This window comes from Hylobates moloch, unplaced genomic scaffold (assembly GCF_009828535.3).
Source record: "Hylobates moloch isolate HMO894 unplaced genomic scaffold, HMol_V3 SCAFFOLD_5, whole genome shotgun sequence".
Taxonomy (NCBI): Eukaryota; Metazoa; Chordata; class Mammalia; order Primates; family Hylobatidae; genus Hylobates; species Hylobates moloch.
In genome coordinates this window covers 64880066-64900562 of record NW_026652280.1, presented here as the reverse complement: position 1 = coordinate 64900562, position 20497 = coordinate 64880066, and the positions used below count along the sequence as shown (strand labels likewise).

Genomic DNA, 20497 nt, shown 5'->3' with positions numbered 1-20497 from the left:
GGGCACGGTGGCTCACGTCTGTAATCCCAGCACTTTGGGAAGTCGAGGCGGATGGATCACCTGAGGTCAGGAGTTGGAGACCTGCCTGGCCAACATGGTGAAACCCCGTCTCTACTAAAAATACAAAAAAAAAATAGCCCTGCCTCGTGGCACGTGCCTGTAATCCCAGCTACTTGAGAGGCTGAGACAGGAGAATTGCTTGAATCTGGGAGGCGAGGTTGCAGTGAGTCGAGATCGTGCCACTCCACTCCAGCCTGGGCAACAAGAGTGAAAACTCCATCTCAAATATATATATATATATATATATATATATATAATATATATATATTATATATTAAAATTAAAAAATTAATTGTCATAGCAGAGTCAAAAAAGTACAGATCTGCAAGTTACAAACCTTGAATTTTTGTCCCAAATACCATAATATGACTTATGAGTTGGCACAAATTGTGTGACCACATAAACCTTTATTTTGTTATTTACAAAAATAAGTGAGTGGACTGGGTCAGTGGTTCACAACCTGAATGGGGAACACATAAATGATTCACAAGCTTGCCACTGGAATTCTGATTTTGTGGGATCTGGAAGCTTCAATCTTTAAGTCCCTTCCAGTTCTGTATGCCAGTAAGGGGATCCGTTTTCTTCTAGTAGGCTACTAGGCTCTCCTGGTCCTGCTGTGTCTGTGGCCTCTGACCTCGTGGAGCCTGATGCTGCTGTAGTCTGTACTGGGATGGCACTCCATGTGGTCCCTGGCGCTGAGGCACTCACTAAGGCATTGGAAAGTTAGAATTTGAATGGTTAGACTGTATCATGGGAGCTTTCTCTCCTTCTCTGAATGGAGTGCCTTTATACCCACGGTGCCAGTGAACATTTTTATTTGCTGATTTGACCAGGCAGCAGGTAGGAAGTCTGGTTTCTTATATCTCCTTGCAAGGAGCTCCCTTGGGGCAGCACTAACACTGAGACTCAGTGAGGGCTTGTTCTCTCTCAGTTCTACAGTCTAGACAAATTCAAAGCCACCAGTCAATCAACTAGTACAGGGGAGTTGGAGGGAAGGCAATTTGCTCCTTTTACGTTATCGAAGCATCTGTTACAGGCATCAGGTGGAGAATTTTCCTTCCATTTAGAAACTTGGCAGTTCTGCCAAGTTTCTAAATATCAATAATGAAATGTCATTAATTGTAGAGTTAGATTTCAGGCAGAAGCCATGGAGAGAAATGTAATTAGAATTATACATTGTGTAATTGTGTGTGTGTGTGTGTGTGTGTGTGTGTGTGTGTATTCTCAAACAACTCATAACATTTTCTGTTAAGAATGCCCAAAAGCAGCCTACTGGTCATGAGAACTTTTAATGCAGCCCTGTTAGGCTAGTTTGAGAAGGGATTATGGACACCATAGTTCCCGCTTTAGATGTACTTTTCAGGTTATTGGAAAAATGATATAGTCACTCCACTTGGGAGTATGTTTCAATCTTATAGGTAACTTTCATATTTATACATGTTTGGTTATGAGAACATATATGACATTTCTATCAGCAACTAACCAGCTTGATATTTTTAGTCAGAAAATTGTATGTGACACCATCAATGAAACTAGATGTACTAAATTTCTCTTTTAGTAAAAGAGAGGAAAAACAGTTCAAGAGCTGGGGATGCTCAAAACCAATTCATAAGCTACCTGGATATGCTTATAGCTTTTAACCTGTCTCTTATCTCCCTTTACATGAATAAGTACAATCCTAGGACTTAGGAGTATACAGGTTATCATCCCAGTTTAGTGTCAATTTGCTTAAGGCAATGTGGAGGAAGGGGGAGGGAGAGAGAATGAGTGAATGAATGAGAGAAAGAAAGAGAGAAGGGGGATGGTTTTGCAGCATTTTCACTTGAGTAAAATGGGAATAAATCAATTACATAAACCAAGTACCAAATTAGGTGGGTTTTTTTAAAGGCTGATTTCTCATAAAAGGCTAAAGGAGGTTTAGGGCAAAAGAAAGTTAAAAAGTCCTCTTAGGGTGTGGAGAAATAGGAACACTTGCACTGTTGGTGGGACCGTAAACTAATTCAACCATTGTGGAAGTCAGTGTGGTGATTCCTCAGGGATCTAGAACTAGAAATACCGTTTGACCCAGCCATCCCATTACTGGGTATATACCCAAAGGATTATAAATCATGCTGCTATAACTATTCACAATAGCAAAGACTTGGAACCAACCCAAATGTCCAACAACAATAGACTGGATTAAGAAAATGTGCCACATATACACCATGGAATACTATGCAGCCGTAAAAAATGATGAGTTCATGTCCTTTGTAGGGACATGGATGAAGCTGGAAACTATCATTCTCAGCAAACTATTGCAAGGACAGAAAAATGAACACCGCATGTTGTCACTCGTAGGTGGGAATTGAACAGTGAGAACACATGGACACAGGAAGGGGAACATCACACACCGGGGACTGTTGTGGGGTGGGGGGAGGGGGGAGGGATAGCATTGGGAGATATACCTACTGCTAAATGACAAGTTGATGGGTGCAGCACACCAACATGGAACGTGTATACATATGTAACAAGCCTGCACGTTGTGCACATGTACCCTGAAACTTAAAGTATAATAATAATAAAAAAATTTAAAAAGTCCTCTTAGTTCTTTATAATTTACTTGAGAGTCAATTTTTATAAGGGTAAAGTTTAAAAGATAAATATATTTTAATCACTGTCTTATTGATTTCTTAAAAATAATGAAAAAATGGAACAGGGCTATCTAGTGAAATAGTATTCACATTAAATACTTTTAGGTGCCATTTAACTCTTTAGTTCCTCACAGCAAGTCTAATGTTAGTTAAGGGTAGGCTTAATACAGTTTATTTATATGTAAAACATTTTTTTGTGTATGCCAATAACTCTTAACATTTTTTCTACTCTTAAAATTCTGTGCTTCATGGTTGGGCATGGTGGCTCACGCCTGTAATGTCAGTGCTCTTGGAGGCTGAAGTGGGAGAATCACTTGAGCCCAGGAGGTCAAGACTGTCCTAGGCAACATAGCATGACCCCCCTCACTACAAAATAAGCATAGAAAAATTAGCTGAACATGGTGTTGTGCAACTGTGGTCCCAGCTACCCAGGAGGCTGAGGCAGAAGGATCATTTGAGCCCAGGAAGTCGATGCTGCAGTGAACGCTGATCGCAGCACTGCAGTCCAGCCTGGGTGATACCAGCCGACCAGCCTCAAAAAAAGAAAAAACAAAATCTTATGCTTCTACATTGTCTATGTGGACCTCTCACAATTTTATCCCTTCTGTAGATCAACAAAAAGGTCATTCTCCTGATTTTTGAAAGGTTAAAAACTGAGTAATAAAACAATCCAACATTTTACAAAGGCTTATTCTGTAATATAAAAAGAGCCTAGTTTCGTTGTATTTAAGTGGTTGTGGTATAAATACTTTAAAATACTAATGTGACATTTTTGAGTGGGGAGATATCTAAAATTGAATCTACAATTTTCCCTTTCCTCTTTACTGTCATTTTATCCATATATCAGTAAAACTATATGTGTAACTTCTTCACTTTCTTGTTCCTCATCCTTACAATGGCTCATACCAATACACAGCCAGATCTCAGATGCTTCGATTGGAGGCTATAGGTCATATTCCATTTTCCATCAAACCTCCGATCTCCCTGATACTGTACTCATATTTAAATATGAGGTCATCTTTTTCTTGGATCCTCATTTAATTAGCCAATTACCCATTGTCTTATTGTCTCTTAATTAAAGCTCAACATATGATAAATGCATTTGACTATAGTTTGTTAAGAAAATATTTGCCAGTTCTTCATTAAGGAAGTGGTCTTCTGTCTCATTTTAAAACAATAAGTAAAGGCCAGTACAACATGTTTTTTCTTTTTGACTTAACTGCTCTGAAGCTCTGTCAGATCTGTGAAAGAGACTTTTGGAGTCTGCATTCTTTTCTTACTGTGTGATTGTTTCTGAGTGGAAGATAAGTATTATTATTATATTGATTCATCTCTTTCGGGACTTTACCACATTTCTAAACATATCCCTATGTCAGGCAGATGGTTAGATTGCCTTTCTCTACTAATATTACCATCGTGGTACTTTAAAGATTTTTCTAGATTGTCAAGTAAGTATAAAATTGACATTTTTAGGAACCTTTTAAAATTCTTTTGTTGCATTTTCATTTCACAAAATTGTTGTTCTATTTTATTTATGTTTTATGAAATATGATGTCCTGAAACCTAGGTACAAGCAAACATGGTGTTTGGTTATACTATTTTCTTCGTCTGTTTGAGACACTAATTATTATAGCACAATGGATATTTATTTTCCCTAATTTCATTAGGAGGAGGAGAATAGGTATGATTAACCTATAATTTTAGTTTGAAAGATAATGCTTATTATTTGCATTCTCCAAAGTTCAAGGGTAATTATTTCATTAAATCTTCTTAGCAAATTATAATATAAATTTCCTGGGGGGTGGCATGGAAAAAACCAAGATACTAACCTAAACATTTCCAATCCAAAATAAAGATAGTAAAATCTTAATTATTTGAAATGGGAACGTGTGCATAATGGAACAGTTTGCTTTATTGATTTTTAGTTCACATTTCATACCTTGCTCCCCTGCTCCATTCTCAAGCTCAGCTGTCCAGCTTACTGCCTGTTTCACTGAGAACATAAAAGTTGTCAGTGGAGAAATTTGTCTTCCTTCTGCCATCGAGCCCACTAGCGCCCCATCATTTGCACACACAGGTTTTGCCTTCGCCAGGACTGGGACTGCTGACAGTCCCTGATCGCCCCATGGCCCATCCTCAGTGGGATACTGGCCTGTCACCCCGTCCTCACTCAATGACTTTTTCCCACATTTAAACCCCTCCCTACATTATCAAATTTTCCCTGTACTGAAATATTCTCATCATCACTCAAACAAAAACAATAATAGAAATACCATTTGGGGCATAAACCCACTTTTTTATAACCACTTTATACAACCTTTTATATAAAAACTTCTTAATAAGTTGTTTAAACTATAGCTTCTCCCTTTTTCCTCTTCCACTTTCCCGTGAACCTCCATCAGGCTTGCTCACACCTTTTCACTGAAAACATTCTTGCCCCAGGCCTGGCAGCCCGGCACGTTGCGAAACCCAGCGGCCAGGTGCAGGTTCAACCCTCGCGTGGTCTGCGCGCCTTCTCCGCAGCTTCCTCCTAGCTCTTCCTCTACTCGCTGGGTTCCTCGCTCTCAGCCGCCTCGCTCACTCTTTCTTTCTGGTCTCTACATCTCGGTGTTCCCAGAGTTCAGCCTTCAGACTTCTCTTCTTCATGGACACGAACTCGCCATGGGGCTCACCTAGCCCCGGCTGTAAATAGCGGTGTGGATGCTGCCTGTGTGGGCTCTGAAGGGCCGACTCCAGTCGCAGCCACGATGCAGAGCGCACAGCAGGCCCCGAGCAGCGCGGTAGGTGTGTTCTCACCGATCTCCTCTCCACGCAGTGCTTGCCAGTGTCTCCTAACCAACCCAGAATAAACAAGAGACTCTTTGGCCCACGCGGTCTCATCTCCCGCCACCCTTCCCCTCACCCAGGCCTTCTGGCTGTTGTCCCAGCATGTACCGTGCTCTCACTTCAAGTAGGATTCTGCTCAAATATCAGCACTCCTTCCCTGCCTCCCCATCTTAAAAATCTCCCCACGTCCCCCACTCACTTTCTCTTCCTTACCCCACTCATGTATCTGCCTAGCACCATCACTCTGACTTGCTGTCATGCTTCTTATCTGTTGGCTTATTCCGTCTTTGGCACCAGAAGGTAAGCTCCCGGGGGCAGGGCCTTTCTCTGGTTTGCCGCCATATCCCTAGCAAAGGGAACAGCGGCATCTAATAAACCTGCAGTATCTCTTTAATTGAATGGATAACCCTCAGTAATTAATTTTATGTTAAAAATAAGAAAAAATAAAATCTTAATTTGACTGTTGTCTGTGACATTTAAATCTATTTCCCTTTTCAAAGAAGCAGTGTTCGTACATCTTCTAGTGGATATTATCACTCAATGCTAATGTCATTTCTCTATTACAAAAAAAAAATACTTGCTAAATGAATCAGGTTGAATCAAGTACTGTTTCAGCAGTGACTAATTAGTATTGAAATAAAGATAGGAATGCTCCTGATTCTTCTTATTTTTTTTTGATGCTGGCCAACATCAATCCATAACTCATCTATATATTTAAATGAGTAGACCATCTTAATTTGCTTCAGGGTCAGCATTATCACTGTGCTATGGGCGTCTGTATACCAAATAAAATTACAGTTCTGAGAAGAAAGTACATTCTTAGAAGAAGGAGGATGTTCTCAGTCTGTAACCCATTTTAGGTATAATAATAAGCGTTTTCATTTACATCGCCCAGAGTCGCCAATTTGGGCCATTTTGGAATAAGAAAAGACAGTTCCCTTTTTCATTTTCTAGAGATAAGTACAATCTCTTTTATTTCTTGATTTTTGCCTTGATCTCTTATATCATCTTTACATGACAATATGTCTGAAATCCATATGCAACTTGAGTGTTTTCTTTTAAGGACAATTGCTTGATTTCACAAAAGAAAAATCAAAATAAAATTGCTGTTTTATCCTAGAAATTTTTATCGGCAGGTAACACAAAAATTAAACCATAGAGTTTAATCAAAGAGAGGGTTATTTTTTCTTGCATGACAGATCACTGGTGTAACAGGTCCAAGGATGGCAGTGTTGTGGGCCCAGGCTCTTTCTTCCTTTTTTCTCTTCTTCCCTCAACACCTTTGCATTTGTCTCTGTGCTTGTCATCTCACGAACGTTTACATCTGCATTCCAGGGAGTCCAAAGATGGGGGAAATGGGCAAAGCAGCACCAGTCTTATCTTCGCCCTTTTAACAGGAAAGAAAAGCATTTGTCTTTACAGTGCCTTTCCCTTCGGTCCTGTTATCGAGGACAGTTTCAAGTGATCATTACCAGATTTAAGAGAGGCTGGGAAAGAGGATGTGTGTAGCTGGGCACATTGTTGCCCTGAGCAAAATCAGAGTTTGGTTGGCAAGGAAAGAGGGCTGCGTGTAGTAACCATGCATTCTGTGTGAATGGGGAATCCCATGAGGACATCTTACAATAGTATCATGTTAGGGTAAAGCATTATTCATTATTCAGATAATTCCTAGTTTACAAGCATATTTTCTTTCCTTTTTGTCCTTTCCTAAAGAACCTTGCCATTAGATTTACTCCTGCCTGAGTAAAAGTTTTCATAGAAGACTTGCAATGAATTAGGAGTTATTCATGCTGCTTGATATAGCAAGTAGCTCATGGTATTTAGAAACAGAAGATCAGAGAGGGATTTCAGACAAGCTGAGCTCTGAAATGAGAATAAAATAATGATGATCTCACAGCATTGTGATGAAATAATGCTTCCAGGTATTAATTGTTGCTGTCTTTTGTTTTTTTTTGGAGATGGAGTCTCACTCTGTTGCCCAGGCTGGAGTGCAGTGGCGTGATCTCAGCTCACTGCAAGCTCCGCCTCCCAGGTTCACACCATTCTCCTGCCTCAGCCTCTCGAGTAGCTGGGACTACAGGTGTCTGCCACCACACCCAGCTAGTTTTTTGTATTTTTAGTAGAGACGGGGTTTCACCGTGTTAGCCAGGATGGTCTCGATCTCCTGACTTTGTGATCCGCCCGCCTTGGCCTCCCAAAGTGCTTGAGCCACTGCGCCCAGTCGTTGCTGTCTTTATTATCATTTTCCCACTGATAAAACATACTTGTTGAGTATCTATTACCTGCCACTCGCTGTTCTAGTAGGTGCTGGGGATACAGTGGTAGACAAGTTAGATAAGGTAAATGTCCTCACTCTAGTGAAGGGAGACAGGTGATAGAAGCAGATAAACTACAAAACTAATTTCAGGAAAAGTGGTAAAAATAAGACAAGAATGGGTAATATGGTCAGGGATGCTCTTTCTGAAAAAGCGATTTAGAGCTGATAACATGTCTTCTTGAGACCTAATTGTCTAAATATCCAAATTATAGTAAGCTATTCTTGACAAAAATATGATTATTTTCTGAACAAAAACATTCATTTGATGGTAGGTTTCCTTTACCTTAGAGCAATAATGTGAACTGTTGCAGAATTTGCAGGTTTCTTTTCCCCAGTGGATGGCTCCTTGTCTCATTTGCCATGGATTCAACCTATTATACTTCATCATACAAAATTTAATGAGGAAATTGCAAGGTCCCATGCATTTTTATTTCCTGTTCTTCTCGACTCTTTCTTTGTTATGTCTTTTGCTGCAGTTCTTAATGCGATGGCTCTTCTCCCCTAGTTGAGGTCATGCCTTTCCTTCCAGCTCTACCTGGGAGAGAATGATGGTACCTATCAGGGATATGGAGATAAATATGCATTGATAAATATTAAAAACATCAGTTTAAACCTTAATTTAATAAAGTACATTAAAATAATACTGAAAACAATGTTAAGTAGCATTCATTGAAAGGTCACTGTGTATGTAGGATGTTGTCCACACAGAGTTCCATCTGGGTTAGCTGATGGAGAGTATTTTTTTGTTTTTTTAATTTGTGGGTTTAATATTCCAGACCTTTGTAATGATAGCTTGCATAATGTATTGTGAGATGCAGTTTAGAGAAAACTGTTTATATACTATATGTTTCTTTTCTGTTAGATCCTTTTATTCACTGAATGACACAAGCATATTTCTTAATGAAGGATTTGTTTACAATTTTTTTTTTTGAGATACAGTCTCACTGTCTCCCAGACTGGTTGAAGTCCTGGGCTCAAGAGATCCTCCCGTTTTAGCCTTCAGAGTAGCTAGGACTATAGGTGCATGCCACCATGCCCAAATAACTTTTAAAATTATTTTTTTGTAGAAATAAGGTCTATGTTACCCAGGCAGGTTTCAAATTCCTGACCTCAAGCGATCCTCCCACCTCAAACTCCCAAAGTTCTGGGATTACATGTGTGGGCCACCATGCCTATCCTGTTCTACAGTTTTCAAACATCACTTTCTCTGATTTGTTTAAAAGTTGTTTTTTTTTTTTTTTTTAAAGCTGTTTCCAAATGCTAGCTTTGAATAGGGTAGCTCTATTTTTCTCTATTTATGCCTCAATGTGTTTCACAAAGTCATAAGAACATAAGATGTGCTTAAGACATACTTTCAGTAAATGTAATGAAAATATATTTGAGGCTTAAATATTTGTTTTAATATAATGACACGTTGGGACCTAAACTCAGTATTTCCATGCAACCTAATTTCACTATAATGCAAATTTGCTGTTTATATATAAGCTGCTTTTCTGGACTATGAGTGTCTCTCAAAGGAAGAACTGTGGAACACTCACCTATTCCACAAACAGTGAGCACTAATTATGTGTTGGGCTAGATACTGGTGACAAAATGGTGAACTAGACTCATGCCTGTAGCTTATAGTCTAATAAGAGAGATAGACATTAAACAAATAATTATTTACGTTGTAATTGAGGTAGGTGCTATATAAAATGGGGACGTAACCTCCTCTTGGAAGTTAGCATGAGGAAGTGAAATTTAAGCCAAGATGTGAAAGATAATAAGAAGTTATCCAAGGGGACACAGCGGAATGTTCTTGCTAGCACGCAAATGCTCTGATGTATGAAAGAACCTGGCAGGTTCAAGGAATAGGAGAAGGCCAGCATGGATGCAGAATCCTGAATGAGGAGAAAAATCAAGTCCAATCATAAATCAGGTAGGCCAGGTTAAAAATTTGAGGTTTCATCCTAACAGCAATGAGAAGCCATTAAAATGTGCTAGGAGAGAAGTGATATCATTCTATCTGTGATTTGAAAAGATCGCTCTGGTTGCAAGATGGAAAATAGATTAGGAAGAGTGAAGAATGGCTATTGCAATTCTTCAAGATGGAAGATGGCTAGCGGTCTATCAATTTTGTTGATCTTTTCAAAAAACCAGCTCCTGGATTCATTAATTTTTTGAAGAGTTTTTTGTGTCTCTACTTCCTTCAGTTCTGCTCTGATTTTAGTTATTTCTAGCCTTCTGCTAGCTTTTGAATGTGTTTGCTCTTGCTTTTCTAGTTCTTTTAATTGTGATGTTGGGGTGTCAATTTTGGATCTTTCCTGCTTTCTCTTGTGGGCATTTAGTGCTATAAATTTCCCTCTACACACTGCTTTCAATGTGCCCCAGAGATTCTGGTATGTTGTGTCTTTGTTCTCGTTGATTTCAAAGAACATCTTTATTTCTGCCTTCATTTCATTATGTACCCAATAGTCATTCAGGAGCAGGTTGTTCAGTTTCCATGTAGTTGAGCGGTTTTGAGTGAGTTTCTTAATCCTGAGTTCTAGTTTGATTGCACAGTGGTCTGAGAGACAGACTAATAAAGAAGAAAAGAGAGAAGAATCAAATAGATGCAATAAAAAATGAAAAAGGGGATATCACCACCAATCCCACAGAAATACAATCTACCATCAGAGAATACTACAAACACCTCTATGCAAATCAACTAGAAAATCTAGAAGAAATGGATAAATTCCTCAACAAATACACCCTCCCAAGACTAAACCAGGAAGAAGTTGAATCTCTGAATAGACCAATAACAGGTTCTGAAATTGTGGCAATAATCAATAGCTTACCAACCAAAAAGAGTCCAGGACCTGATGGATTCACAGCCGAATTCTACCAGAGGTACAAGGAGGAACTGGTACCATTCCTTCTGAAACTATTCCAATTGATAGAAAAAGAGGGAATCCTCCCTAACACATTTTATGAGGCCAGCATCGTCCTGATACCAAAGCCTGGCAGAGACATAACCGAAAAAGAGAATTTCAGACCAATATCCTTGATGAACATTGATGCAAAAATCCTCAATAAAATACTGGCAAACCAAATCCAGCAGCACATCAAAAAGCTTATACACCATGATGAAGTGGGCTTCATCCCTGGGATGCAAGGCTGGTTCAACATACGCAAATCAATAAATGTAATCCAGCATATAAACAGAACCAAAGACAAAAACAACATGATTATCTCAATAGATGCAGAAAAGGCCTGTGACAAAATTCAACAACCCTTCATGCTAAAAACTCTCAATAAATTAGGTATTGATGGGACGTATCTCAAAATAAAAAGAGCTGTCTATGACAAATCCACAGCCAGTATCATACTGAATGGGCAAAAACTGGAAGCATTCCCTTTGAAAACTGGCACAAGACAGGGATGCCCTCTCTCACCACTCCTGTTCAACATAGTGCTGGAAGTTCTGCCCAGAGCAATCAGGCAGGAGAAGGAAATAAAGGGTATTCAATTAGGAAAAGAGGAAGTCAAATTGTCCCTGTTTGCAGATGACATGATTGTATATCTAGAAAACCCCATTGTCTCAGCCCAAAATCTCCTTAAGCTGATTAGCAACTTCAGCAAAGTCTCAGGATACAAAATCAATGTACAAAAATCACAAGCATTCTTGTACACCAATCACAGACAGAGAGCCAAATCATGAGTGAACTCCCATTCACTATTGCTTCAAAGAGAATAAAATACCTAGGAATCCAACTTACAAGGGATGTGAAGGACCTCTTCAAGGAGAACTACAAACCACTGCTCAATGAAATAAAAGAGGATACAAACTAATGGAAGAACATTCCATGCTCATGGGTTGGAAGAATCAATATCATGAAAATGGCCATACTGCCCAAGGTAATTTATAGATTCAATGCCATCCCCATCAAGCTACCAGTGACTTTCTTCACAGAATTGGTAAAAACTGCTTTAAAGTTCATATGGAACCAAAAAAGAGCCCGCATCGCCAAGTCAATCCTAAGCCAAAAGAACAAAGCTGGAGGCATCACGCTACCTGACTTCAAACTATACTACAAGGCTACAGTAACCAAAACAGCATGGTACTGGTACCACAACAGAGACATAGATCAATGGAACAGAACAGAGCCCTCAGAAATGATGCCGCATATCTACAACTATCTGATCCTTGACAAACCTGACAAAAACAAGCAATGGGGAAAGGATTCCCTATTTAATAAATGGTGCTGGGAAAACTGGCTAGCCATATGTAGAAAGCTGAAACTGGATCCCTTCCTTACACCTATACAAAAATTAATTCAAGATGGATTAAAGACTTAAATGTTAGACCTAAAACCATTAAAATCCTACAAGAAAACCTAGGCAATACCATTCAGGCCATAGGCGTGGGCAAGGACTTCATGTCTAAAACACCAAAAGCAATGGCAACAAAAGCCAACATTGACAAATGGGTTCTCATTAAACTAAAGAGCTTCTGCACAGCAAAAGAAACTACCATCAGAGTGAACAGGCAACCTACAGAATGGGAGAAAATTTTTGCAACCTACTCATCTGACAAAGGGCTAATATCCAGAATCTACAATGAACTCAAACAAATTTACAAGAAAAAAAACAAACAACCCCATCAAAAAGTGGGCAAAGGACATGAACAGACACTTCTCAAAAGAAGACATTTATGCAGCCAAAAAACACATGAAAAAATGCTCATCATCACTGGCCATCAGAGAAATGCAAATCAAAACCACAATGAGATACCATCTCACACCAGTTAGAATGGCCATCATTAAAAAGTCAGGAAACAACAGGTGCTGGAGAGGATGTGGAGAAATAAGAACACTTTTACACCATTGGTGGGACTGTAAACTAGTTCAACCATTGTTGAAATCAGTGTGGCGATTCCTCAGGGATCTAGAACTAGAAATACCATTTGACCCAGCCATCCCATTACTGGGTATATACCCAAAGGACTATAAATCATGCTGCTATAAAGACACATGCACACGTATGTTTGTTGCGGCACTATTCACAATAGTAAAGAGTTGGAACCAACCCAAATGTCCAACAACGATAGACTGGATTAAGAAAATGTGGCACATATACACCATGGAATACTATGCAGCCATAAAAATTATGAGTTCATGTCCTTTGTAGGGACATGGATGAAACTGGAAAACATCATTCTCAGTAAACTATCGCAAGGACAAAAAACCAATCACCGCATGTTCTCACTCATAGGTGGGAATTGAACAATGAGAACTCCTGGACACAGGAAGGGGAACATCACACTCCGGGGACTGTTGCAGGTTGCGGGGAGAGGGGAGGGACAGCATTAGGAGATACACCTAATGCTAAATGATGAGTTAATGGGTGCAGCAAAACAACACGGCACATGGATACATATGTAACAAACCTGCACATTGTGCACATGTACCCTAAGACCTAAAGTATAATAATAAAAAAAAAAAAATTAAAAAAATGAAGGGTCTGGGGAGAAATGATGTCAAGGATCCAGGCTCCTGGATGGAGGGTAACGCAGTCACAGAGATGAGCTGCTCTACGGGAAAAGAAGGCTAGGGGGACAAGATGATAGGTTCAGTGTGAACATGTTGACTTTGAAATGACTTTAAGAAATAACTACAGAGACATCAAGTGGAAAGGTGGATACATTGGTCTGGAACTTCAAGAATGCCTGGGCTGTGGACTGTGAGCATCTGTAGCATGCAGTTGGTAAATGAAGCCGTAGAAATGAATGGCCCAGGAGCAAACCTTGAGGATGTTGCCTGACATTTCAGGTTGACTAGAGGAGGAAATGCTGGCAAAGGAGATTACAAAAGAATCCTCATATGCAGAAGGAAAACTGTCGGAGTGTGATGTTGCCAAAGCCAGTGGATAACAGCAATTCCAGAAGGAGACTGCGAACTATATATTGAACTATATCCTGTAGCATATAGTACAGTATGTAGTTTCAGTAAATACTTATTCCTCAAGCACTTACTGAGCACATAGTTAGTGCTCAGTAAGTGCTTGTGGAATAGGTGAGTATTCCATAGTTCTTCCTTTCAGAGGCACTCATAGTCTAGAAAGGAAGCTTATATATAAACCATAAATTTGCCTTACAGTGTAATTAGATTTCATGAAAATACTGACTGAGTCTAGGTCCCAGTGTGTGGTGATATTAAAACAAATGTGCCTCAGGAAAGGAGCCCTGAGGAGAAGGAGATAATTACTTTGAGAGGTTTTCTCTGAACAAGAAGCAGGGAACAGCAGCTAAGGGGGGATGTGGGATCCAAGTAGAGTTGTAAGCTTTTGTTTTCTCTTTTGTCTTTGTTTTTATGATGGGGAATCTGGAGTATGTTTAAATGTTGGTCAATAGTCAAGGAGTGATTAAAATACCTCATAGCTTACAGATCCTCGAGAATGGGAGGTGATGAGATCAAGCACAGATGGTGAGGGATTTGCTTTGGAGAGGGGAAAGTGCGCCCCACACTGCAGTGGAAAGGAAGGAGGGGAAGTGCTGGGCAGGCGGTGAGCAGGTGCTCTGCTCTGTCCACGGGCTCCTGGTCCTCAGTTAGCAGGGCTGAGGATGCAGGCCAGTGGCAGTGTGGGAGACTGGTGTTTTGATAACACCTCGTCTGCACGATGTGCATTTTTTTCCCAGGAGAACTTAGTTATGCAAAACATAGAGCAGCAGGTTGTTTCGGACGATCCATGGTTGGCTCTTTCCCACCTCTGCGCCACAGCCAGACGTGATTAAAAAGTCAGAGAGCAAAAGAGTTTAAGTTCCTTGCAACAGAGGGTCAAATAACAGTTGATAGAATCTAAGTTAGACAAGGGAAGTGGGTTATGGCCCCTCAGAAGGGACTGAGGAAGAGAAGAAGTGGCCTGGAACCTCCATTGACGTTGAAAACATCAGCAGCAGTTGGGCACCTGATCATGCAGTATGGGAGGATATGATTTTGTGGTCAGGTGGGGTTTTAGAAGCAAAGCCATTTTGGGTGATGACAAGACCCAGAGGGTTTTGTTTGTGTGGCCCAGATGGGTTGGGGGCCACTGGCTCGAGGAAGTGACTGATGTGCTGGGGTGGCAGAGTGGCAGGATGAGCACATGGGGCCTGAGTGTGCCTGAGCAATTGCCGGAGTTGGGACAGAGCAGAACATGGAGAGCCAGTGCCAAAGTCTTCCCTGAGCGATGTGGAAACAGTGGGCAGATGGTGGAAGCCCAGGGCATCAGACTCAGAAGCGGAGCCACAGAGGTGTGGCCCTGAGGAGACACAGAGAGGAAGATGGGCCCTGACTTCCCTGCCTCTCTGGAGGCATGTGACCCCTGCGGAGGGCTGTGGGAAGCCATGTCTTCAGCCGCATGAAACCAGGGCGGGGAAGTGGGGAATATTGAGATGAGGAGGAGGAAGTAGGGAATTTGTTGAACAGGAAATGGAAGTCTGAGAGCTGGGAGGGGAGAAGGAAAGTGTGGGATTGTCAGGGAAGTAAGGCCCAGAACAGCAGGAGGTATGGGATGGGACGTTCCAGGAACTGATATGTGTGAGTGTGCATGTGTGTGTGTGCACCTGTGTATATTTGTGTGTGTGCATGTGTGTTTAGGGGGCGGAGAATACTGAGGAAGATCACAGAACAGGGCATGGAGGTTTTGCTACTGATAATGCTGAGATGTAGGCTGCCTCTTGGGCTTGACAGAATGCTTGGCATGGTTAGAGTACAGTGCAGTGCAATGCAGTACAGTACAGTATATAGTACAATATAGCACAGTGTAGCATATAGTATGGTGTAGCATAGAGTATAGTATATAGTACACTGTAGCTTATAGTACAGTGTAGTATATAGCATAGTATATAGTACAGTGTAGTATATAGTATGGTGTAGTGTATGGTACAGTATAGTGTATGATATAGCATACAGTACAGTGTAGCATATAGTACTGCATAGCATATGGTACAGTAGAGCAGTAGTATAGAGTAGCATAATGTCAGTTCTTTCTTTGCCTAGCTTTGACAGCCACTTGAGCAAGTGTGCTGTAGGGCCTTGTTTGCCATCTTCAGCACACCCCGTTTGCTAGCCTGGTTTCTGTCCAGTATTCTAAGATCCTTGCTGTGGTTGAGTGGAGGCTTCACTGAGGACCAGAAAGCAGACCTTACGTACTCGCATTCTCAGCTCATGGCTGTATTGCCTTTGCCATTATTAATCTCTGAAAGAAATAAGTGAATGTTCTCATATCTATTTTTAAAAATTTCTCACGCCTGTAATCCCAGTACTTTGGGAGGCTGAGGTGGGCAGATTGCCTGAGGTCAGGAGTTCGAGACCAGCCTGGCCAACGTGGTGAAACCCTGTCTCTACTAAAAATACAAAAATTAGCTGGGTGTGGTGGTGCGCACCTGTACCAGCTACTCAGGAGGCTGAGGCAGGAGAATTGCTTGAACCCAGGAGGCAGAGGTTGCAGTGAGCCGAGATGCGCCACTGCATTCTAGCCTGGGCGACAGAGCAAGACTTAGTCTCAAAAATAAAAAAAATTATTCGATGCCTATTCATCTATTCATTTTCCTCTCTCTCTGATACGGGTTGTGCTGTTGGTGTTATTTATCACAGCACTGGTATTTTCTGCTAAATAATTTAATATTAATAATACATTGTAAGTCACCTGTAAGTGGTTTTTAGTGATGGTTTGTTTTTAATTTGTAAAGTCTTAATTAGCATCATTTACATATTTCAGATTTGCAGTCTTCTTTAATGAGGGTGTTTTCAAGGCATGTTCTTTTACTTCCTGAAGGAACGAATGACCTGAAGATCCTTCCAGGTCAAGCTGTCTGTCCTACTCCCGGGTGCCGAGGAATAGGCCATATCCGTGGTCCACGTTATTCGGGACATCACAGGTAACATTTTTCTTATTTAAGTTATTTCCTGGATGAATGGAAACATTCTGCAGATTAACAGCTACATGGAGCATCATAAATGAGTCTCATGGAGTCAGCTGCCCCTGTGACACTCCCACCTCTGTGTTGCGGAGGCCTTTCCTTGACATTTTCCTCTGCCTGCCAACTCTGCCCTTCTAGAACCTTCTTGGAATTATGAGGCATTTCCCAGACCCACTTTATGTCCCAGAATCTCTGTTTTCTAGCAATTTTCCTACCAAATGCACACTGTCATACACACCCACCACCCTGTCCTGAGATTTGCTTTCTTCTAGAGAAATTCCAGAGCCTCTTGCCTTTTCTACTCATTTTCTATTTCTTGCCTCTATTTCTTTTTATCTTTCTTATTCATTTGGAGTTAATTCTATAAAAGAATAGAAAACTAGTGTGAAGTTATGTTGCAGAATATGCCCATGTTTTAATTATTTGACCGTATCCATATGAACAGATGTTGCTTTTAAAGAAAAATAATACAAGTAAATATGTAAGCCTTTGCTTCTTTGTCTATCCTCATCAATTCGTAAATAATGTATAGATAAATTATTTATATTGGTGATCTAGAAACAATATATAAATTAAGACTAAAAGAATTAATATCCAATTTGTTCAAATACACAAATATATAAACAAACATCATAGAAAAGTTTATTGTAAAGAGAAAAGAATAAGTCGTATAATACATGAAGCAAGAAAAAATTTGTTTGAATAAAGGATCTAAGCGTAATACAGGAAATCCATGCTTTATCAGGCAATCCTGGAAACTAGTGCCTAAAACATTTTTAACTGAATAAAAGGAAATGCCACTATAATAGTTATAAGCACTCCCAAATCACATACATGAATATAAATATGATATGTGTAAATCTATTAACACTTAAAAGAAAAAAATATAGTATTCATAAAAAAAGAAAGACATGAAGACTGCTTGGTGACTTGTGAAAATCTGTGGGACTCAGATTGTGAATGTGGAGCTGGACCGGGAGGAGACGTCTTAATGCTAGCAGTGTCAAGTCTGTACGGGTCTGCAGCAACCCAATTCTTGCCTCCTCAGAGGAAAGAATTTGTCCCAGGGGCATAAGGCAGAGTGAGAGACCAAAGCAAGTTTTTGAGCAAGAGTGAAATGTTATTAAAAAGTTTTAGAGCAGGAGCAAAAGGAAGTAAAGTGCACTTGGAAGAGGGCCAGGAGGGCAACTTGAGAAAGTCAAGTGAGCCATTTAGGCCTTGCCTTGGGGGTTTTATACATTGGCATAATTCCAGGGGCTACATTTCTTCTGCCCTTGTTACTGGTGGAGGGTGTCCAGGTTCTTGGGGTCTGGCACAAAGAAATGGACAAAACACACAAACAAAGCAAGGAAAGAATGAAGCAATGAAAGCAGAGATTTATTGAAAATGAAAGTGCACTCTATAGAGTAGGAGCACGCCCAAGCACAGGGGCTCAAGATCCCCATTACAGAATTTTTAGGGGGGTTAAATACCCTCTAAAGGTTTCCCGTTGGTTACTTGGTGTACACTCTACATAGATGAAGTAGTGGGCCACAATCAGTCTGATTGGTTGTGGAAAGCAACCAATCAGAGGCTGAATTGAAGTTGCAAAGTTACACTCCTATGCAAACATCTGATTGGTTGCTGTCCACAACTGGTTGCTGTCTACAACCAATCAGAGATACTTTCAATTTTCCATCTTTCATGCAGAAAAGCAGGGGGTGGGGGGTGCAAAGGGAGTAGCCTCTGGTCCTTTTGTTACTAGAGTGTGGCAAGTTGGGGGTTTTCTTTTCGTTTAGTTCTAGGAAGTCAGAATGAATTGGCCTTAGGTTCCCTGCCTCCAGACCCTATTCCCCTGAGTCACCCTGATTCTTCCTTGGAGTGGACTGTCCACATGTGCAGTGACCTGCCAGCACTTGGGAGGGGCCATGATGTGGTTTGGCTGTATCCTCACTCAAATCTCAACTTGAATTGTATCTCTCAGAATTCCCACATGTTGTGGGAGGGACCCAGGGGGAGGTAATTGAATCATGGGGCCCAGTATTTCCCGTGCTATTCTTGTGATAGTGAATAAGTCTCACGAGATCTGATGGGTTTATCAGGGGTGTCCACTTTTGCTTCTTCCTCGTTTTCCCTTGCTGCCACCATGTAAGATGGGCGTTTCACCTCCCGCCATGATTCTGAGGCTTCCCCAGCCATGTGGAACTGTAAGTCCAATTAAACCTCTTTTTCCTTCCCAGTCCCCTGCATGTCTTTATCAGCAGTGTGAAAACAGAATAATACAGTACAATTGGTACCATTAGAGTGGGGCACTGCTGAAAAGGTACAAGCAAATGTGGAAATAACTTTGGAACTGTGTAAAGGGCAGAGGTTGGAACAGTTTGGAGGGCTCAGAAGAAGACAGGAAAATGTGGTAAAGTTTGGAACCTCCCAGAGACTTGTCGAATGGCTTTGACAAAAATGCTGATAGTGATGTGAACAATAAGGCTGAGGCAGTCTCAGATGGAGATGAGGAACTTGTTGGGAACTGGAGCAAAGGTGACTCTTGTTGTGTTTTAGCAAAGAGACTGGTAGCATTTTGCCCCTGCCCTAGAGATCTGTGGAACTTTGAACTTGAGAAAGATGATCTAGGGTATCTGGTGGAAGAAATTTCTAAGTAGCAAAGCATTCAAAAGTTGACTTGGGTGCTGTTAAAAACATTCCATTTTAAAAAGAAAACAGAGCATAAAAGTTCAGAAAATTTGCAGCCTAATGATGCAGTAGAAAAGAAAAACCCATTTTTTGAGGAGAAATTCAAGCTGGCTGCAGAAATTTGCATAAGTAGCAAGGAGCCTAATGATAATCCCCAAGACCATGGGGAAAATGTCTCCAGGCCATGTCAGAGACCTTTAGGGCACCCTCTCCCATCATAGGCCTAGAGGCCCAGGAGGAAAAAGTGGTTTTGTGGGTTGGGCCCAGGGTCCCTGAGCTGTGTGCAGCCTAGATTCTTGGTACCCTGTGTCCCAGCTGCTCCAGCTGTGGCTGAAAGGGGCCAACATAAAGCTTGGGCTATGGCTTCGGAGGGTGGGAGCCCCAAGCCTTGGCAGCTTCCACATGGTGTTGAGCCTGTGGGTGCATGGAAGTCAAGATTGAGGTTTGGGAACCTCCGCCTAAATTTAAGAAGATGTATGGAAATGCCTGGATGCCCAGGCAAAAGTTTGCTGCGGGGGTGGGGATCTCATGGAGAACCTCTGCTAGGGCAGTGTGGAAGGGAAATGTGGGGTCAGAGCCCCCACACAGAGTCTTCACTGGGGCACTGCCTAGTGGAGCTGTGAGAAGAGGGCCTCTGTCCTCCAGACCCCAGAATGGTAGATCCACTGACAGCTTGTACCATGCACCTGGAAAAGCTGCAGGCACTCGACACCAGCCCATGAAAGCAGCCAGGAGGGAGGCTATACCCTGCAAAGCCACCGGGGTGGAGCTGCCCAAGACCATAGGAACCCACCTGTTGCATCAGCATGGCTTGGATGTGAGACCTGGAGTCAAAGGAGATCATTTGAGAGCTTTAAAATTTGACTTCCCTGCTGGGTTTCAGACTTGTATGGGCCCTGTAACCCCTTTGTTTTGGCCAATTTCTCCCATTTGGAACAGCTGTATTTACCCAGTACCTGTATCCCCATTGTACCTAGGAAGTAACTAGCTTGCTTTTGATTTTACAGGCTCATAGGCAGAAGGGACTTGCTATGTCTCAGATGAGACTTTGGACTGTAGACTTTTGGGTTAATG

The 20497-nt window shown here is 41.2% G+C and overlaps 1 protein-coding gene across 11 annotated transcripts in view; it reads left to right on the top strand.

The window, feature by feature from the left end:
• L3MBTL4 (L3MBTL histone methyl-lysine binding protein 4) overlaps positions 1 to 20497 on the top strand; it is a 484756-nt gene that overhangs the window by 281441 nt on the left and 182818 nt on the right. For all 11 annotated transcript variants that reach the window (XM_058438625.1, XM_032152774.2, XM_058438624.1 and 8 more), the window contains one exon: positions 16609 to 16711. In XM_058438625.1, coding sequence (XP_058294608.1) covers positions 16609 to 16711 — 103 coding nt within the window. The remainder of the gene's footprint in view (positions 1 to 16608; positions 16712 to 20497) is intronic.